Source organism: Loxodonta africana, chromosome 14 (assembly GCF_030014295.1).
Source record: "Loxodonta africana isolate mLoxAfr1 chromosome 14, mLoxAfr1.hap2, whole genome shotgun sequence".
NCBI lineage: Eukaryota > Metazoa > Chordata > Mammalia > Proboscidea > Elephantidae > Loxodonta > Loxodonta africana.
This window is the reverse complement of record NC_087355.1, coordinates 50,755,107-50,771,538: the sequence shown is the minus strand read 5'-3', so window position 1 is coordinate 50,771,538 and position 16,432 is coordinate 50,755,107. Positions and strand designations below refer to the sequence as shown.

The window sequence follows — 16,432 nt, the reverse complement described above, 5'->3', positions numbered from 1 at the left end:
TGCGGGCGGGCGGGGCGTAGCGGTTGCCCAGGGCGGGCAGTTCAAACCGTAGGAGGGAGACGCTGCGGCCCCACGCGAGCCTGGCGTGGGGGTTGCCATAGCCCACATCCCTAGGGGCGGGGCGGTGGCTCCTCCCCAGCGCACCCAGCAGCTGCTGCCGCTCTCTCCCTTCCCTCCTCAGCGCCCCCCTGGGCGCCTCCAGTCTCCAGGTGGGGAGGAGCGGCGGACCCCAGGTGGGGGCGCCCACTAGCGGGCCTTTGGGCCTCCCACGGCCCCGCGCCCCGTTTTCTTTTTCAGGTGCTGGGACTGGAGAGGCTCCCTGAAGCCGTTCATTTCTTAGCTCCCTCCGTTTCAGGTGACTCCGACCCATCCTCTGCCTCTCCGCGCCTTAGCCCTGCCTGCTCCAGCCTGGCCTGGGGAAGGTCCGGGAAGGGACGAGCAATTGACGCCCTGGTGAGACCGTTAGCGGCCTCACCCCACAGATAGCACCACAGGAGAGTAAATGACAGCGCTGCACCTCACACTGTATGGTCAGAAATCCGAATTTGGGAAGCTTATTCGTTTTCAAGACTAGTCGGAGAAAACAAGGATATTAAAATTACTGTTGTGTGAAGGCTGAAGGCAATTCACAATGATTTAGGCCTTTTCAAGTGTTAAAAATAATCTGGGAAGCATGCATGTAGTTTATGTACCCTTCATATTTTAGCATTCGATGTGCTGTCGCTGCACGTTTCAATTAATTGTTCAAACTAAAGTTTTTCTCTTTAAGTGGTACTACTTTGGCATGAATTTTAAAGCCAGAATGACAGATTTTCTTGTTTGGACGCCTACCTAGCTGACATCTAAGAGCTCGACATTTACTGATGGTAAGATTTTCCACTTTAACAGATTAAGGAAATTTGGTTTTAATATGGTTAAATAGTAAGTATTTCAGTCTCTGATAAGTGCTTTGCTTTTTGTTGTTGTTGTTAAAGAGCACTGTAGAGATGTGTTCTCTACACTTTTATCAAGAGCTTGCTCTTAAAAAGTGAATATCCAAGAGGCTTGTTTGATCCATCAGTGAGTTGTTGAATCAGCAAAATTAAGTAAGTGGGGATGCATTCCGGAGCGTGAATAATTTTAAAATTAGGCTTTGAACAAGATTGATGGGTGGTTGGGACGAATGTCCTGGGGTAGTAGAAAAAAGAAAGTGATGACAAAAGCACGCTGAAGGCACCTTCAAATGTGCAGATGAACAGAAAGAAATTAGAAAGTTTTCGTCTGTCTGTAACAAGCCTTGGCCTTAGTGGCCTGTGGTTTTTCAGTTAGGCAGCATCTACACCCGCACAACTTTATATGTTAACAGTTTGCCTCTTGTTTCCCAAATGCTAGTAAGGTGAGACACCTAGTGGTCAAGTAGCAGAATAGTTAAATCTTTAAAAACTTTTTACAAGGGCTGTTTAACCTGATTTTCTCTGATTTCTTGAGTGAAAACTGTTACTTGATAGAATGATTCTCATAGATGGAGAAAGCAATCCATAAGTTGTTGTTGTTGTTAGGTGCCGTCGAGTCGGTTCCGACTCATAGCGACCCTATGCACAACAGAACGAAACACTGCCCAGTCCTGCGCCATCCTTACAATCATTATGCTTGAGCTCATTGTTGCAGCCACTGTCAGTCCACCTCCTTGAGAGTCTTCATAAGTGGAGGTTTAATTTGAACACACATTCTATCTTAATATAATATTCTGAAAACATGAACATTTTTTTAAAATTTTATATATGCATTTATAATTTTATAATACAAATTATAGAAAACAAAGTTGAATAATCTTGGCAAGATAGTGATTCTCAAAGTCTAGATGTAGATCAGAAAGGGGCATGTGTGAGATTTATCAAAAAGATATATAGGTTTAAAGGATTGAAAAACACTGACTTAAATACTTTGCCCAGTAAAAACGATCTTCTAATGATCATGCCATAAAGAATTATTTTTATTTTACAATTAGAGTAGCAATTGTTACCAAAAAAAAAGAAGGGGTATGCTCTCATATATTTAATCGATGTAATTTAGGGATAAATAAATTATTTTCCCAGAACTGTCCACTACAGTGTATTTTCCCAGGATCTTTGAATAGAAAAAAAATCATCAAGTGTTTGGCCTGGAGAAAACTTTGAAAGAATGACAGTTTCTTACATTTTTCACAATGTGTCAGCATTCTCATTATTTCCATTCTGGTTGTTCCATTCCATTAATCTAATTTCCCTGTCCCTCTCCTTTACCTTCTAATCTTTGTTTTAGGGTAAATGTTGACGGTTGAATCTCATATAGATGATTTTTTCAAGGAACTCAGTACTCACTGGTGATATTGTTTATTTTATGAGCCAATCTATTATTTAGCTGAAAGGTAACCTTTGGGAATGGTTTCAGATACAAGTTTAAAGGGCATACCAGGGTGACAGTCTAAGGGGTTCCTCTGGTCTCTACCAGTCCAGTAGGTCTGGCCTTTTCAAAGAATTTGAATCTTGTTCTACATTTTCCTCCCATTCTATCTAGGACCATCTATTATGTCCCTGGTCAGAATGGTTGGTAGTGGTAGCAGGACACCATCTAGTTCTTCTGGTCTCAGGATAAATGAGGACGTGGTTCATGTGGGCTGTTAGTCCTGTAGAGTACTTTCCCTTCCTTCTCTTTGCTACAGAAGAGTAGAAACCAATAGCTGTGTCTTAGATGGCTGCTCCCAGCTTTTAAGATCCCAGGCACTACTCACCAAACTAGGATGTAGAACATAAACTTTATGAACTATGTTGTGTCAATTTACTGAGTTGTCCCACGAGACTATGGCCCTAAGCCTTCAAATCCGCTAAACCAATCCTGCGAGGTATTTGGTTATGTCTAGGAAGTATCCTGTAACCATGCCCCCTATGTGCTTTATTATATATATGAATATATATGCAACATACACAAACATGTATGTACATATGTCTACAGATACACCTATACATACACACACATATACTCACATATGCCTTCCTATACACATATATATATACATATCTACCTATATAACCACACACATATTTTTGTTGTTATTGCTATTGTTGAAAAATTGTTGTATATGTTATGTTATAGAATTTTATAGCATTTACTAAAAACATCTCTTATTCTTGTGTACTTCTTGGTGTCATCATTTACCTTGGTCAGGTTGTGCTTAGTGCACCTGCACTCAGTATTGCCTTTCCCGTCACCAGAAATAACAAATGCCTGCTGTTTAGAAAGTGATTTCTCTTCCCTCCCACTCCGTGGTAAGCACCAAAGAATGTTGCTTTCTGTATGTATACTTATTCTTGTCTTTTCCCAAAAGTGAGATCATACAATATTTGTCCTTTTGTGATTGACTTCTTTCACTCAGAATAATGTCCTCCAGATTCATCTATGTTATGTTTTGAAAACTCATCATTATTCTTTATAGCTGCGTAGTATTCCATTGTATGAATGTATGATTTGTTTATCCATCCATCTGTTGATGGGCACTTAAGCTATTTCTGTCTTTTTGCTATTAATCACAATGCTGCAATCAACATAGATGTGCATATGTCTATTCATGTCACTCCTGTTAGATCTCTAGGGTGTATACCTAGGAGTGGGATTGCTGGATCCTAAGGTATCTCTCTTTCTAGCTTTTTGAGGAAGTGCCATACCTTTTTTCCATAGTGGTTGTACCATTTAGCTTTTTTTTTTTTAAAGTAGTTTTGTTTACATCTCAGAACCTTGAAAGGAAATGTCCAACTGACTAATTTAGGCCAGCACAAATAAACTAGAATATAAAACTAAAAATATGTACTTTAGTGTTGTTAAAAATCACAAGGAAAGAGCTCAGTTGCTAACCAAATGGTCGGCAGTTTGAATCCACCAGCAGCTCCTTTGAACCCTATGGGACAGTTCTACTCTGTCCTATAGGGTCTCTATGAGTCGGCATCAACTGACCCAGCAATGGTTTGTTTTTTTTTTTTAACCCAAAAATGATGCTGCCAGATTTTTTCTCTTCAAATATAGCTCAAGAAAATATTTGTGTATGATTCTTAGACAATGGTTAGACAAATAATCTATGAATCTTTATAACCTGAAAGTTTTAGTTTTTATGATGCCATGAATTTATGTAGTATAAATCCAGTATATTATGGAGTAAAATTTTCTGCTATTATCTGTATACTTATGCCAAATAATGTATTGTGGTGTAACCTGTCTGCTTACTCCTTCCAAAGGAAGAATAAAACTTGTTTTCACTTTGCAGAAATTGATTTCGAAGATGGAAAGGCACTCAGTTCAAGCTAGCACGGGAGCAGGAAGTGAGGTGGACTCTCCCACTGTTGATTTGAAGTCCTCCAGCTTTAAAGACTTTTGTCCCACATCTTCACTTCAAGATAGTGGCTACAGTGAGTTATTAAAATCTTGCAGATTTGATAATGCAGATAAAGAATTTTTTGGAAAGAAAGAAGAAGGCCCAGCATTAATCCATGAACACCCTGAAACTTCAAATCTGGGCTTAATACATCCTTTAAAGTATCCCACTCAAGAAAAGAGATTTATCTTCCCTTGGAAGGAAAAGGAGAAAACCCCAGAACTTTGTGAAACTCCTAAAGTCAGTGGAAAAAAATTTTTACCACGCAGAAGGTTGAATCTATCTTTTGCTCTTCTACAGGGGGAATTTGAATCACAAAATCGTTCTCTAGAAAGTAGTGTAAGCCAAGTTCTCCGTGAAGAAAAAAATATTCCAAGCAGCATTTCAGGGTTCCCAAGGCAAAATAATTTTAGTCCTTTAGTTACCAGCACTTTAAAAACAGAAGAAGCTACTTCCAGCAGTCAAAAATTGAGACTTAATTTTTCACAGCAGAAGACTTCCACAATAGATGATTCCAAAGGTGAATGTAGCCTGTTTGAAGTTGAATGTATATCTCCAATTCAGGGCAATAGTTTTAAAGACTCTGTCACACATGACTTCAGTGATAGCAGCTTAAGTGTTAATGATGAGAATACATATCCTGAACTTCTGGGCTCTGTTAGTGGAAGAACTTGTGGAACAGATGAAGACATATTTGTGACTCCAGTAAGTAATCTTGTTGCAAACATTAAATTTAGTGCAAGTAAAACACTTTCTCCTTCAACTCAAGTGAGAGACAATGCTTCAACACCTGAAGACAGTGGTTTTAATTCACTCAGCTTGGATAAATCAGAAGATTCCCTCTCTGATCAGGAGGGTTCTTTTCAAGAGCTACTTCAGAGACATAAGGGAACCCTCAAAGTGGGGGACACCATAGGAAAGTCAAGGCATCTTGGAAGGTTGAGAAGACTGTCCACCCTTCGGGAGCAAGGCTCACAGTCAGAGACAGAAGAAGAAAAGCAGATCAACCACTCTGAGTCTAAAACCGAATCAGCAGCTGCTTCAGAAATCTCCGAGAGTCAGCTGAGCTGTGACAGTAAGACTGGGGACTTGATTTTAAGCTTTGAGAATTTATCAAATACCCCAGCTCTGCAGTTAGTACATGAGCTCTTTGTGAACAGCAAAAGGAAAAGATTCCAGCAACATGGTGCACATGAATTCCTGGGAGAAATGGATGGGGGGAAAATAGCTGTACTGCAGTGTGTGCTTGCAGGACTGATTGGCAAGAAAATGGGTATAGAAAAACTGGACATCTTAACAGAATTAAAATACAGAAACTTAAAGCATATTCTTGCTATGGTTTTAGAGTCCTTGACTGCAGAAAGCCTATGCAGGTAAGAAATAAAATGTCTTTATGAAGTAAAACTTCCTTTTATCATTTTTTAAGTTAGGAAGTTTTTCTAGGAAGTAGGAAGTTTTTCTGAGTTGTTTTTTCGATCCTTTGTTGTCCTGCACTTTATCAAAGGCAGCTTAGGTGAACTAGAACTTGCTGATATAGTTCTTCTGTTTAAAAATCTGACTTAGAAGCAACAATATAGTCTTTTCTGCATAGTTAAAATTCATAATACTGTGATCATTTGGAAGTTCCTAAAAATTGAACTTTAAATTTTCATGATGGTAAGCCTTTATCCATGGAAGTTGCTTAATGACATTTAATTGTTCACATTCTATTGTCAGATTGCAAACATATTAAAGGTATGACACTTGGTCAGTAATAAGTAATGTAAAGCATTATGGTGACTGAGAAATGGCAGCCTAGAGAGGATACCATTGAGTTATTTAATCTAAATTCTAGAATCCAAGGACAGGGATTAGTTTTCATGTTAGGGCTTAGTCTTTTGAGAGACCAAGGAAATATAGATTATTTCATTGACAGCATAGCAGTGGAAGTTAATTAATTAGGAGAATTTCAAGAAATTAGAAACTGAAGAATTTGCTATTTTAAAGGAACTACAGTGTATTGTAGAATTAAAGAGAAACTAAGCCAGACTTTGAGGAGTATTGAAGGTGGGAACCAGGGTTGCAAAGTGAAGTGAGACTGTGTTCATACTGGTGATTTTGAGGAGTTGCAGGACTATCGGAAGACAAGACCCTTAGGAATGCCATGACTGGGAAAGAGGGAAACCATGTGGAATGGGATTTCTGCAAGGTGATGTTTTGAGGAGAACATGCGGGAGAGTTAGTGAACCTCTTTCTTGACAGGTATATGTTAAGAGCGTTTCCTCGAGTCCTTGCTATATTTATGGCCACTAGTTCTGTTGTTAACACATTTCTTCACTTCCATAAATTAATTGTAAGCTATAGAAGAGAACTGTAGAATTTCACAGCCAAAATCTTCTGAGGTATCTAGTCCAATCACAAATTTTGCAGATGAGGAAACTAAGCCCAAGAGAAGTTAAGTGCCCTGCCGAACGTCCCTGAAGAAGATAGGAATGGTTCCAGGTCTACAACCTAGCTCTCTGATTTCTAATCCAGTATTTTTCCCACTAGCTCTTGTAAGGTTTGAGGCCCTTCAGAGTAGACTTGATGGGAAATGTGTTTCGTGTACACCAAGGAGGATTAATAAACAGATTAGTGCACCCATGCTTTCTAAAAATGTTCAAATGAGATAAAAATTTTTTTTTTTAATTAAGGAAATGGCTAAGGTATAGAAATGTTATTTTTATATGCTGTAGTACTTGTATACAGACCATTTAAAAATAAAAAATTGGATGACACTTTTGTGTGCTCCCTTGTGTGAGCAGTTGATGTTCAATCATATCTCAACAATTATCTTTCCTGCTCATCCCTCCAAATTGATAGTATTTGTATTGCCTAATGTATGTATAGAAACCCTGGTGGTGTAGTGGTTAAGTGCTATGGCTGCTAACTAAAGGGTCGGCAGTTCGAATCCACCAGGTGCCCCTTGGAAACTCTATGGGGCAGTTCTACTCTGGCCTATAGGGTCGCTGTGAGTCGGAATTGACTCGACGGCACTGGGTTTGGTTTGGTTTTTAATGTATGTATAATGTCAGCAGTGCTTATTCTTTGTGTGTGTATGTGTGTGTTTTAAAGCATTCTCATATAGTTATTTAGTTTTATTTAATCGTGCTTTAAGTGAAAGTTTACAACTCAAGTTAGTTTCTCATACGACAATTTATACACACATTGTTATGTGACCCTAGTTGCGCTCACTATAATGCACACTCCTTTCTACCCTGGATTTCCCGCGTCCATTTAACCAGCTCCTGCCCCTTCTTTTTGTCTTCTTAACTCTCCTCCAAACAGGAGCTGCCCATTTAGTCTCATATATCTACTTGAACTGAGAAGCGCGCTCTTCACGAGTATAATTTTATGTCTTATAGTCCAGTCTAATCTTTGTTTGAAGAGCTGGCTTTGGGAATGGTTTTAGTTCTGGGTTAACAGAGCATCTAGGGGCCATGTCTTCCAGGGTTCCTCCAGTCTCAGACCCTTAAGTCTAGTCTTTTTTACTAGGATTTGAGTTCTGTACCCCACTTTTCTCCTGCTGTATCAGGGAGTCTGTCGTGTTGCCTTCAGGGCGGTCACTGGTGGTAGCCAGGCACCATCTAGATCTTCTGGTCTCAGGCTGATGGAATCTCTAGTTTATGTGGCCCTTTCTGTCTCTGGGGCTAACATTTTCCTTGACTCTTTGATGTTCTTCCTTCTCCATTGCTCTAGGTAAGTTGGGGCCAGTTGATGCATCTTAGATGAGCAGTGCTTATTCTTGGTAAGGTGAGAAATGATAGTTGAAATTAGCTATGGCAAACACCCAATTATATAGCTCATTTCTTCCCCATCAGTGGATGCCATTCTGCCTATTCTTCTCCTTCTGTTTAATTATAAGGCACATTTATTGATTAGAGATAGGCAATAGCAACTGAAACAGTTATGGAGCTGGAAGAATAGTAGTGTTGACAACTCAGCCATCACCTGGGACCCTCCACAAAAAGTGACTTTTCCCCCCAACTTTCTCTTGACCTTCTTATTCCCTTTGAGTGATTTGTTAAGTTAGAGTAATACAAAAAAAGACCAGACTAACAGATGGGGCAGTTGAAGAGTCACTTTTTCTTTAATAATGTAACCAATGTTACTTGTAAAAAAGCAATCACTAGACCTAAGTTGTGTTTTTCTTTAGTTGCTTCATTCTCATAAATGCTGACTTATAAAATAGAAAATTTTTGGTGCTGCCCATAGTAATATTTATTATTCGACACCTAACACTTCCAATGAAGAATTCATTGTTCTTATATTTATCTATGTAATCAAAATGACACCAAAACAAAACCCATTGCCATCGAGTCAATTCTGACTCATAGCAACCCTATAGGACAGAGTAGAACTGCCCCATATGGTTTCCAAGGAGCGCCTGGTGTATTCAAACTGCCAACCTTTTGGTTGGCAGCCATAGCTCTTAACCACTACGCCACCAGGGTTTTCCCACTCACAGTACCAAATTCTGTCTTAGTTATCTAGTGCTGCTATAAAAGGAATACAACAAGTGGATGGCTTTAACAAAGAGAGTTTATTCTCTCACAGTCCAGTAGGCTAGAAGTCCGAATTCAGGGTGCCAGCTCCAGAGGAAGACTCTGTCGGCTCTGGAGGAAGGTCCTTGTCATCAGCGTTCCCTTGGTCTGGGGGCATCTCAGCTCAGGAACCTCCAGTTCAAAGGACACGCTCTGCTCCTGGCACTGCTTTCTTGGTGGTATGAGGTTCCCCACTCTCTGCTGCTTCCCTTTCTTTTAATCTCCTGAGAGATAAAAGGTGGTGCAGGCCATTCCCCAGGGAAACTCCCTTTTCATTGGATCAGGAATGTGACCTGGGTAAGGGTGTTACAATCCTACCCTAATCCTCTTTAATATAAAATTACCATCACAAAATGGAGGACAACCACACGATACTGGAAATCATGGCCTAGCCAAATTAATACACACATTTTTGGGGGGACATAATTCAATCCATAACATTCCACCCTTTGGCCCCCCAAAAATCACATCCTTGCAACATGCAAAACATATTCACCCCATCATATAATAACAAAAGTCTTAGCTCCAAGTACAAAATCCAAAAATTCCTCTTCATCTGGGAAATCTAGAATACAAGTTATCAGCTTTCAAAGGAATAACAGCAGAATACACACAAGCTAGACATTTCCATTGCAAATGGGAGAAGCTGAAGGAAAAGAAGGGATAACAGGCACCAAGCAAGTCAGCAGAACACATTACATTAGTTTGAAAATAGTTCTCTGAGACCGTTTACACAATGGCCCTGCCCTCCGGAGTCTAGGTATTGGCCATACCCTCTGGATTCTGAGTGAAGGCCCCTCAGCCCTGGCCTTCAGCTCCGCCTTCCAGGCCCACTGGGACAGCAACTCTGCTCCCTCAGCTTTAGGTGCGCCATTCTCCTAGTCCACTTAGTGGCGACTCCACCTTTAGAAACACCAGAGGCTGTCGCTCCACTCTTTGAGACCCCTGAGGTCATGGCCATACCTTTTGAGACAGAGGCAGCTCAGCTTCTTGTGTTCCTTGTCTCTTTAGCTTCTGTTTCCTGGCTTCTCAGCTCTGGGGCCTCACGCCTGCATCTGCACTGCTGGGGCAAGTGTTGCAAAGCTCAGTAGCTCCACTGATAAGTGCCCGGAGGCACCCCACTCCACCAGGAAGCCTCCTGCACACCAGCACTCAGCTCTCTGGCTCCATGGGTCTATAAGCCTAGCTCCACCAATAAGCACCAGAAGGCACCCAACTCCGCCAGGAAGCCTCCTGCGCACAGGCACTCAGCTCTCTTACTCTGTAAGTCGGCTCCAGTGCTGTCTCTCACTGGTCTCGGTTCTGCTGCCGCCAGTTCTCTGCTGCTGCCTCTTCTCTGCCGCTGCATGTTCTCTGCTGTGCTGGTCCTCTGCTGCTGTGGCTTCTTTATCCATTCAGTTTCAAAACCACTTCCACATTTTAGGTGTCTGTTAGAGCAGCACCTCACTCTCCCAGTTCCAAAATGATAGAGATTTTAAAAATACAATAATAGGAGAAATTGATAAAACTTCTTGTGCTACAAATGATAATCATTTGCAGCATACCATGTTCCAAGTTTTTAAACTTAGTGCCACTTATGAAGTTAATTTCTCTTAAGCAGCCTCCCTTGGACACATATTGGCATTCTATGAAACTATTTTTCCCTCAACCATTTCTAAGGTAGTCATCTATCAACATAATGCCTGCTTATTTTTAATATTTTAATAGGAATTCTTTCATATGGCAAATCAAAATACAAAAGAATATTGGCCAAGTCCTATTTTAAATGTAAAATTAGGTTTAAATGTACTGTCCTAAATCTTTAAACCAAATTTTTCCTATTAATTACCATGCACAAAACATGTTCATCTTGTGAATATATACAGTATAAGGACTGATCTTTTTGTTCTAGTGTTTGGAGAGTAAGCAGAAATTGGCGTGAAATTGTTATTCAAGATAAAAAAGCAAATCGGAGGAGAAAATTTTATATCACACAATTGAAAACAGATTCTGAGGTAATGTGTATAATACTTTTCTAAAATGGTTTGTATAAAAACTTAATAATACAATATTGCTGAACAACCTGATTTGGTTTTCCTGCTATCTTTTTTACATTTTCCAATTAGCAAGCATTCACTCATAAACTCTTTTCCAAAATTTCATTTCCACTCAGTCCTTATAGTAGAATAGACTACCTAGCATCAAGAACATCCTGGTTTTTTTGTGTGTTAATTTGGATCCTATTCATAATTAGATATTCTTACGGCATTTTTTGCTAGTCTTTTGAGTGGATATTATGTGCCAGTAACTGTGCTAGTTGCCCGGATTACAATGGCGATCATTTCTGACACAGTCACTGCTCTCTTGGAGCTCATAGAATCGTGGGTAAGAACAAGTAAACAGGTAATTACAATGCAGCAGTGCCCTGGGTTCTACAGGAACACTTAAAAGGGGTGTGTCACTGATACTTGGGAATCCAGAGATGGCTTCTGAGAAAAAAGTGCCATCTAAGGTGAGACCTGAACAACGCATTACGAGTTAGCCAGGTGAAGAGGACAGAGCAGGGAGCTTCAGAAGAGGGAATAGCATATATGCTGCCTAGAGGTGAGTGTGAACATGGCAGATTGTACTTGCGAATCGTCATAAACTTGTAGTTCTTTCAAAGATTTGAGGTGCAGCTTTGCAACTACAAGAAAAGTCCTGTAGAAGCTGATGACGGTAATTCTTCCTAAGGACGGAAGTTGATGTAGCAGGCATCTGATGAGCTGTGGCACCTATATTTGATTGTAAATTCAACATTTATATCTTTCTTAGGCATTGGTGCCAAAAGAAACTCTGAGACTTAACTCTTCTATTTTTGTTTTAGTAGAAAGTATTTCATAACATACTAAAAATAAATTTCTAATTTGACTAAATATAGTAATTAAAAGGAGCATAGGATAAATATGAACACCTAGGTATAGATTGGTGAGTTCTCATTACAATGAACTATCAGAGACTCTTGTTTACTAAAATTTTGGTTTTCCTTTCTACTTTAAAGAAAAATTTTACCCTCTCATCTGTGGTGTTACCTTAGAGCTATTGTGAGCTCCTGCCTACTTACCGCTGCAGCTGCTGGCTCTGGGGGCTTATGATAGGATGTTCACTGGCCTTAGGAACATGTTTTTTAGACTGCTGCCCTGCATGCTAGGGACAAACTTACAAAACCATTTTCTTTTAAGCAAGCACCTGTTCATTTTAAACTCTTAGCTGCATACACTCCTTACCTCTTACAGTGAAGAGATTATTCTGATTATTCTAGATAAAATATTGTATCCTCACATTCTGGCCACCACTTTTATTTTTTTAATTTGGTTTCTTAAAGGACTATAATTTTTTCCTTACTTGAATTAAAAAAAATTGTTTGCTTTTTGTTTTAATTATCTTCCAAGTAATACAAGTGATTGTTTGAAAAGTCAAATTGCACTGGAACGTTATAATGAAACCCACCACTCTCCTACCTCATCCCTTCCTGCTCTCAATTCTTGTTCCATCAAGGCAGTCATTGTCAACTCTAGTTGTTTCTTCTGGAATTTACCTCCATATGTCTAAATAGCATACTTATACTGCTATTTCTTGATATTTTTTCTACAGATGGATTAGGTTAGTTCTCTAACCTGGTACTACCACGACCTACCTACTTCCTCTCTGAGTTCCTTTTTCCTTTTGTCTTAAGAATGTAATTATAGACCATTTGGTGCTAAATCAGAATTAGGTCTGACATTAAGATTGGGTTGAGATAGTTTTTCACAGATATAAGATGTAGTATATTAGGGTTATACTTTCTTATATAACTTTTTTTCCCCCAGAGTTGATAATTGCCCAGTTTTTTTCTCTTTCTTTCTGTTTGGTGTTTCTCTCTACAGATCCCTGATTCATCCCCTGTAAGTCCAAACAAATTAAATATTCTATCAATTCCTTCTTTTCCTCAAAGACATCCTTTCTGGTGCTCTCTGCCCTCCTATTCTGAAACGGACTGATTGCCTTATACTGAACTATCCAAATGCATCATTAATCAAAACAGAAAAATTACGAAACAAAGTTGTTTCATGGTTTTCCTCATCCTTCTATAGTGTAACCGGAAGTGCCTTATACGTGAAAATTAGAAGGCATAAATCAGATTTGGGTAAAAGGATTTCATTTTTATCTGTTTGCTTTGGAACGAGGAGAATGTGGTATTAGAATTGAAATACCACACCCTATCCACTTGATTTCTTAATTTACTGTATTCTTCACCCTTTTTTCATATTCATGGAAATAAACAGTTTCAGGGTGATTCTACTTTCATGTTTCAGTATTTTGTGGTTCTGTGATGATGCATATGTTTTGAAAAATTTTGGCACTCAGGAACATGTACTTTGGTTGATTGTTTTGCCTCTCATTGTTCAGAAATAGTAGCACATGTTTTTAAGCAATGTGAGGGCAGGGGTTAGAATGTTTTATTTACCTGGCACCTGTTAGATGTTCTATAAATATTTGTCGAATGAATGAATGTTTCTTCCGTGGCTAAAATTTGCTTCAACAACATATGTTTGTTCATTTTTTTTTTTTTTGGTGCATACACAATCGCCATATTTACCAACTGCATTGAAATCCAGTGGCCATTTTCCTTTTAGTGTGCTGTTGTGTCGTGCACTTGTGGCCTAGGCCGAAAATCATTTCATACACATGGAATTTCAGAAAGATATACTGAGTCCTTGAACAAATTCAATGCGTTCACCTGTATTTGTTCTAATTTTTGAAAACCAATATGCATCCATTACACTTGCACATATATTTTTAAACTGTAAATCGCATACAATTTTGGGACCAGCTAATCTCATTTCCTGTACTTATCATACTGTAATTTCTCATGTTTTAGCTCTTTCACAGTCAGGAGTCAGTTATGGCAAAGGGAAACTATCAAGGGGGAGGAAGCACAATTACAGCTGGACACATGAGGAAATCCACCTGTAGTACATTTTACTTTGTTAATTCATTAAGGATGCCAGTTTGTTAAAAAATTTTAACTTTTTACCATTTTTTTCCCATTACAATCCTTAACAAAACAGAAGGCTTATAAGGATAGCTCCTTGAAAGTATTTCTTACCTGAATATTTGAATAATGTGGGAATCTAGCTCCAATGAGAGAGGCTTTGTTTTTTTTTTTTTTCTTCTCCTTTTAAGATATCAAAGCTGTGTAAAACTTAACTATAAAGATGAATCAGTACCAGGTATTTGTAAAAACCAGCCAAAGAAATTGGGATTTATGGTCAAACCAGGCCTGCTGTTTTTCTGACATGTAAGGTAAGAAACCTTCAAAGATTTCTGTGATATCCCATAGCAAACTGTAAAAAGGTTTATCTCTTTTTTAAACCTTATCTTAAAACAGAGTTTGGTTAACAAGTTTGTGGGTCAAATCCAGTACATTGCCTGTGTTTTAAAATAAAGTTTTATTAGAACATAGGCATGGTCTCTTATTTACATATTATCTATGGGTGTTTTTGCTATGACAGCAGGGTTGAGTAGCTGTGACGATGTAGCCCACAAAGCCTAAGATATTTACTATCTGGCCCTTTTTGGAAAAGTTGGCCAACATGAGGCTTAAATTAAATGGAAAAATGACCAATCATACAAACCTGAAGCTAGCATTTATTTTATTTTTTTTCTTTTTATACTTCTTTGACTTTGAAGTGTTAAGTGAAAGAAAAAAAATTTTTTTTTTCCTAAAAAGCAATGGTTAGGGAGATAATTGTAGCAGGGTGAAACCATTTAAGTCCATGTGCATCAGAAAGTTATCCTGGAACTTTTCCGATATTGTACTATTGACCCGTCTCATCTTTTACCACAGGGGGCTCTATTAAATGTTGAGGATGCTGCAACTCGGGTCCATCTTATAAATCGATCAGCTTTAAGATCTGTGCAAGCGCAGGCTAGGACACCAGGTTCTCAGAGAGAACAAGTTCCAACGTTATCTCCTTGGGGAGAAGTTTTGACACCTATAGCAAGTTCTTCTGTTACTCCCCTAAGTAGTAAGCAGGAAGAATATGTTAAGGTGGGTATTTCTCATACGTTATTAGAAATAAATATTTACAGAATTTAAAATAGAGTGATGCTGTCTATGAAACTGGAAGATTCAGTGCGTATGCTTTTACTGCAGGTTGCCAAAACACTTTTTATCGATGAAGCATTAAAACCTTGCCCAAGGTGCCAATCCCCTGCTAAGTACCAGCCATATAAGAAAAGGGGACTGTGTAGCCGCACAGCCTGTGGCTTTGAGTTTTGTGTGTTATGTTTGTGTGCTTATCATGGGTCTGAAGAATGTAGTAGAGGAGCAGCAAAGCCAAGGAATAGAAAAGATACTCTTCCAGGAAGTGCCCAGAGTAAGCGGAATTTAAAACGCCTCTAAAGAGACTTTCAGTATAAAGAAGCACTCCCCTTACGCAGTGTTTTATTTGCCTGACGTAAAATTATGAGTATTTTGAAAACATGCAAATCTTCCCATTAATAACAGATGATGATTTATTTCCTATATTGTATATATTATAATCTATGTCATTGTATGTTCTCTTTAATGAGTTTTGGAAATTTTTTATTTTATTGTCATTTTTATCCATTTTAATAACTTGGTTTTTTTGAATAAAGAATTTTCGATGTTGTGACGTTTATGTATTTTACTGTTTCATGTAACATTTTAAAAATTTGTACATTTCAGCACTATGTGTTGAAATGTTTCTCAGTCATTTTTTAAAAATAGTTTTCCAAATAATATTTAAAAATTTGAACTTGAGACCATGAGCTTATAGATTTGGGAAATTACTTGACTCAAATGAGATATAAATAAAATTCAGTTTTCAGAAGTTCTATTGAATTTACTCTATAATTTCAATCTTTCTCTTAATGAGTGGCATATTTGGGTAGACTTCTGGTTAAATAAAATTTACTTAATATTGATAACTAAGAAGACATAAAAAGTAAGTTATGGGAAGTATGTGGTTAGTGACAATGGAAGCCTTAGTTCATAAACTCCTATAAGTCACATGTTTCAAATAAATATTTTGTAAAACTCTAGAACTGTAGTTAGAGATTTCATTTATTTAATACATAATGTACTCCTTTCCAAAAATGATTTGAAGTTGCACATTCCATTTACAGAACAGCAACAAGGAAGGGATAAGTTCTGTTGTTGAACAAATCAAAGTGGAAAGTTTGAAAATAGTTTAATAATTTTTTTTTGTGTTTAAGTAAGTGATGTGTACATATGTCTGTGTACATACTATCTACCCAGATTTCAAATGTAGCTCTTCTCGTACACTATTTTAATAAAACATTTAAGTGTGAATTCATATAGATATATTTTGAAAAACCTGCCTAAAATTTTAACTTGTTCCTTAACTAGCTATCAAATTTTGATTTGATTACTAAATGTTAAATTTATAGCCTTCCTAATTCCACAAGGAGTCCTGATGGCGCAGTGGTCAAGAGCCACGGC

At 38.3% G+C, this 16,432-nt stretch overlaps 1 protein-coding gene across 1 annotated transcript; it reads left to right on the top strand.

Moving 5' to 3' along the window:
* Positions 1-502: 502 nt before the first annotated feature.
* Positions 503-15,437, top strand: FBXO43 (F-box protein 43). Its single transcript, XM_023545669.2, is given in 8 exon segments — positions 503-573; positions 798-833; positions 835-866; positions 1,648-1,652; positions 4,274-5,754; positions 10,835-10,937; positions 14,792-14,995; positions 15,101-15,437. Coding segments are annotated over 8 exon segments (2,181 nt in total). The 3' UTR covers positions 15,350-15,437.
* Positions 15,438-16,432: the final 995 nt, after the last annotated feature.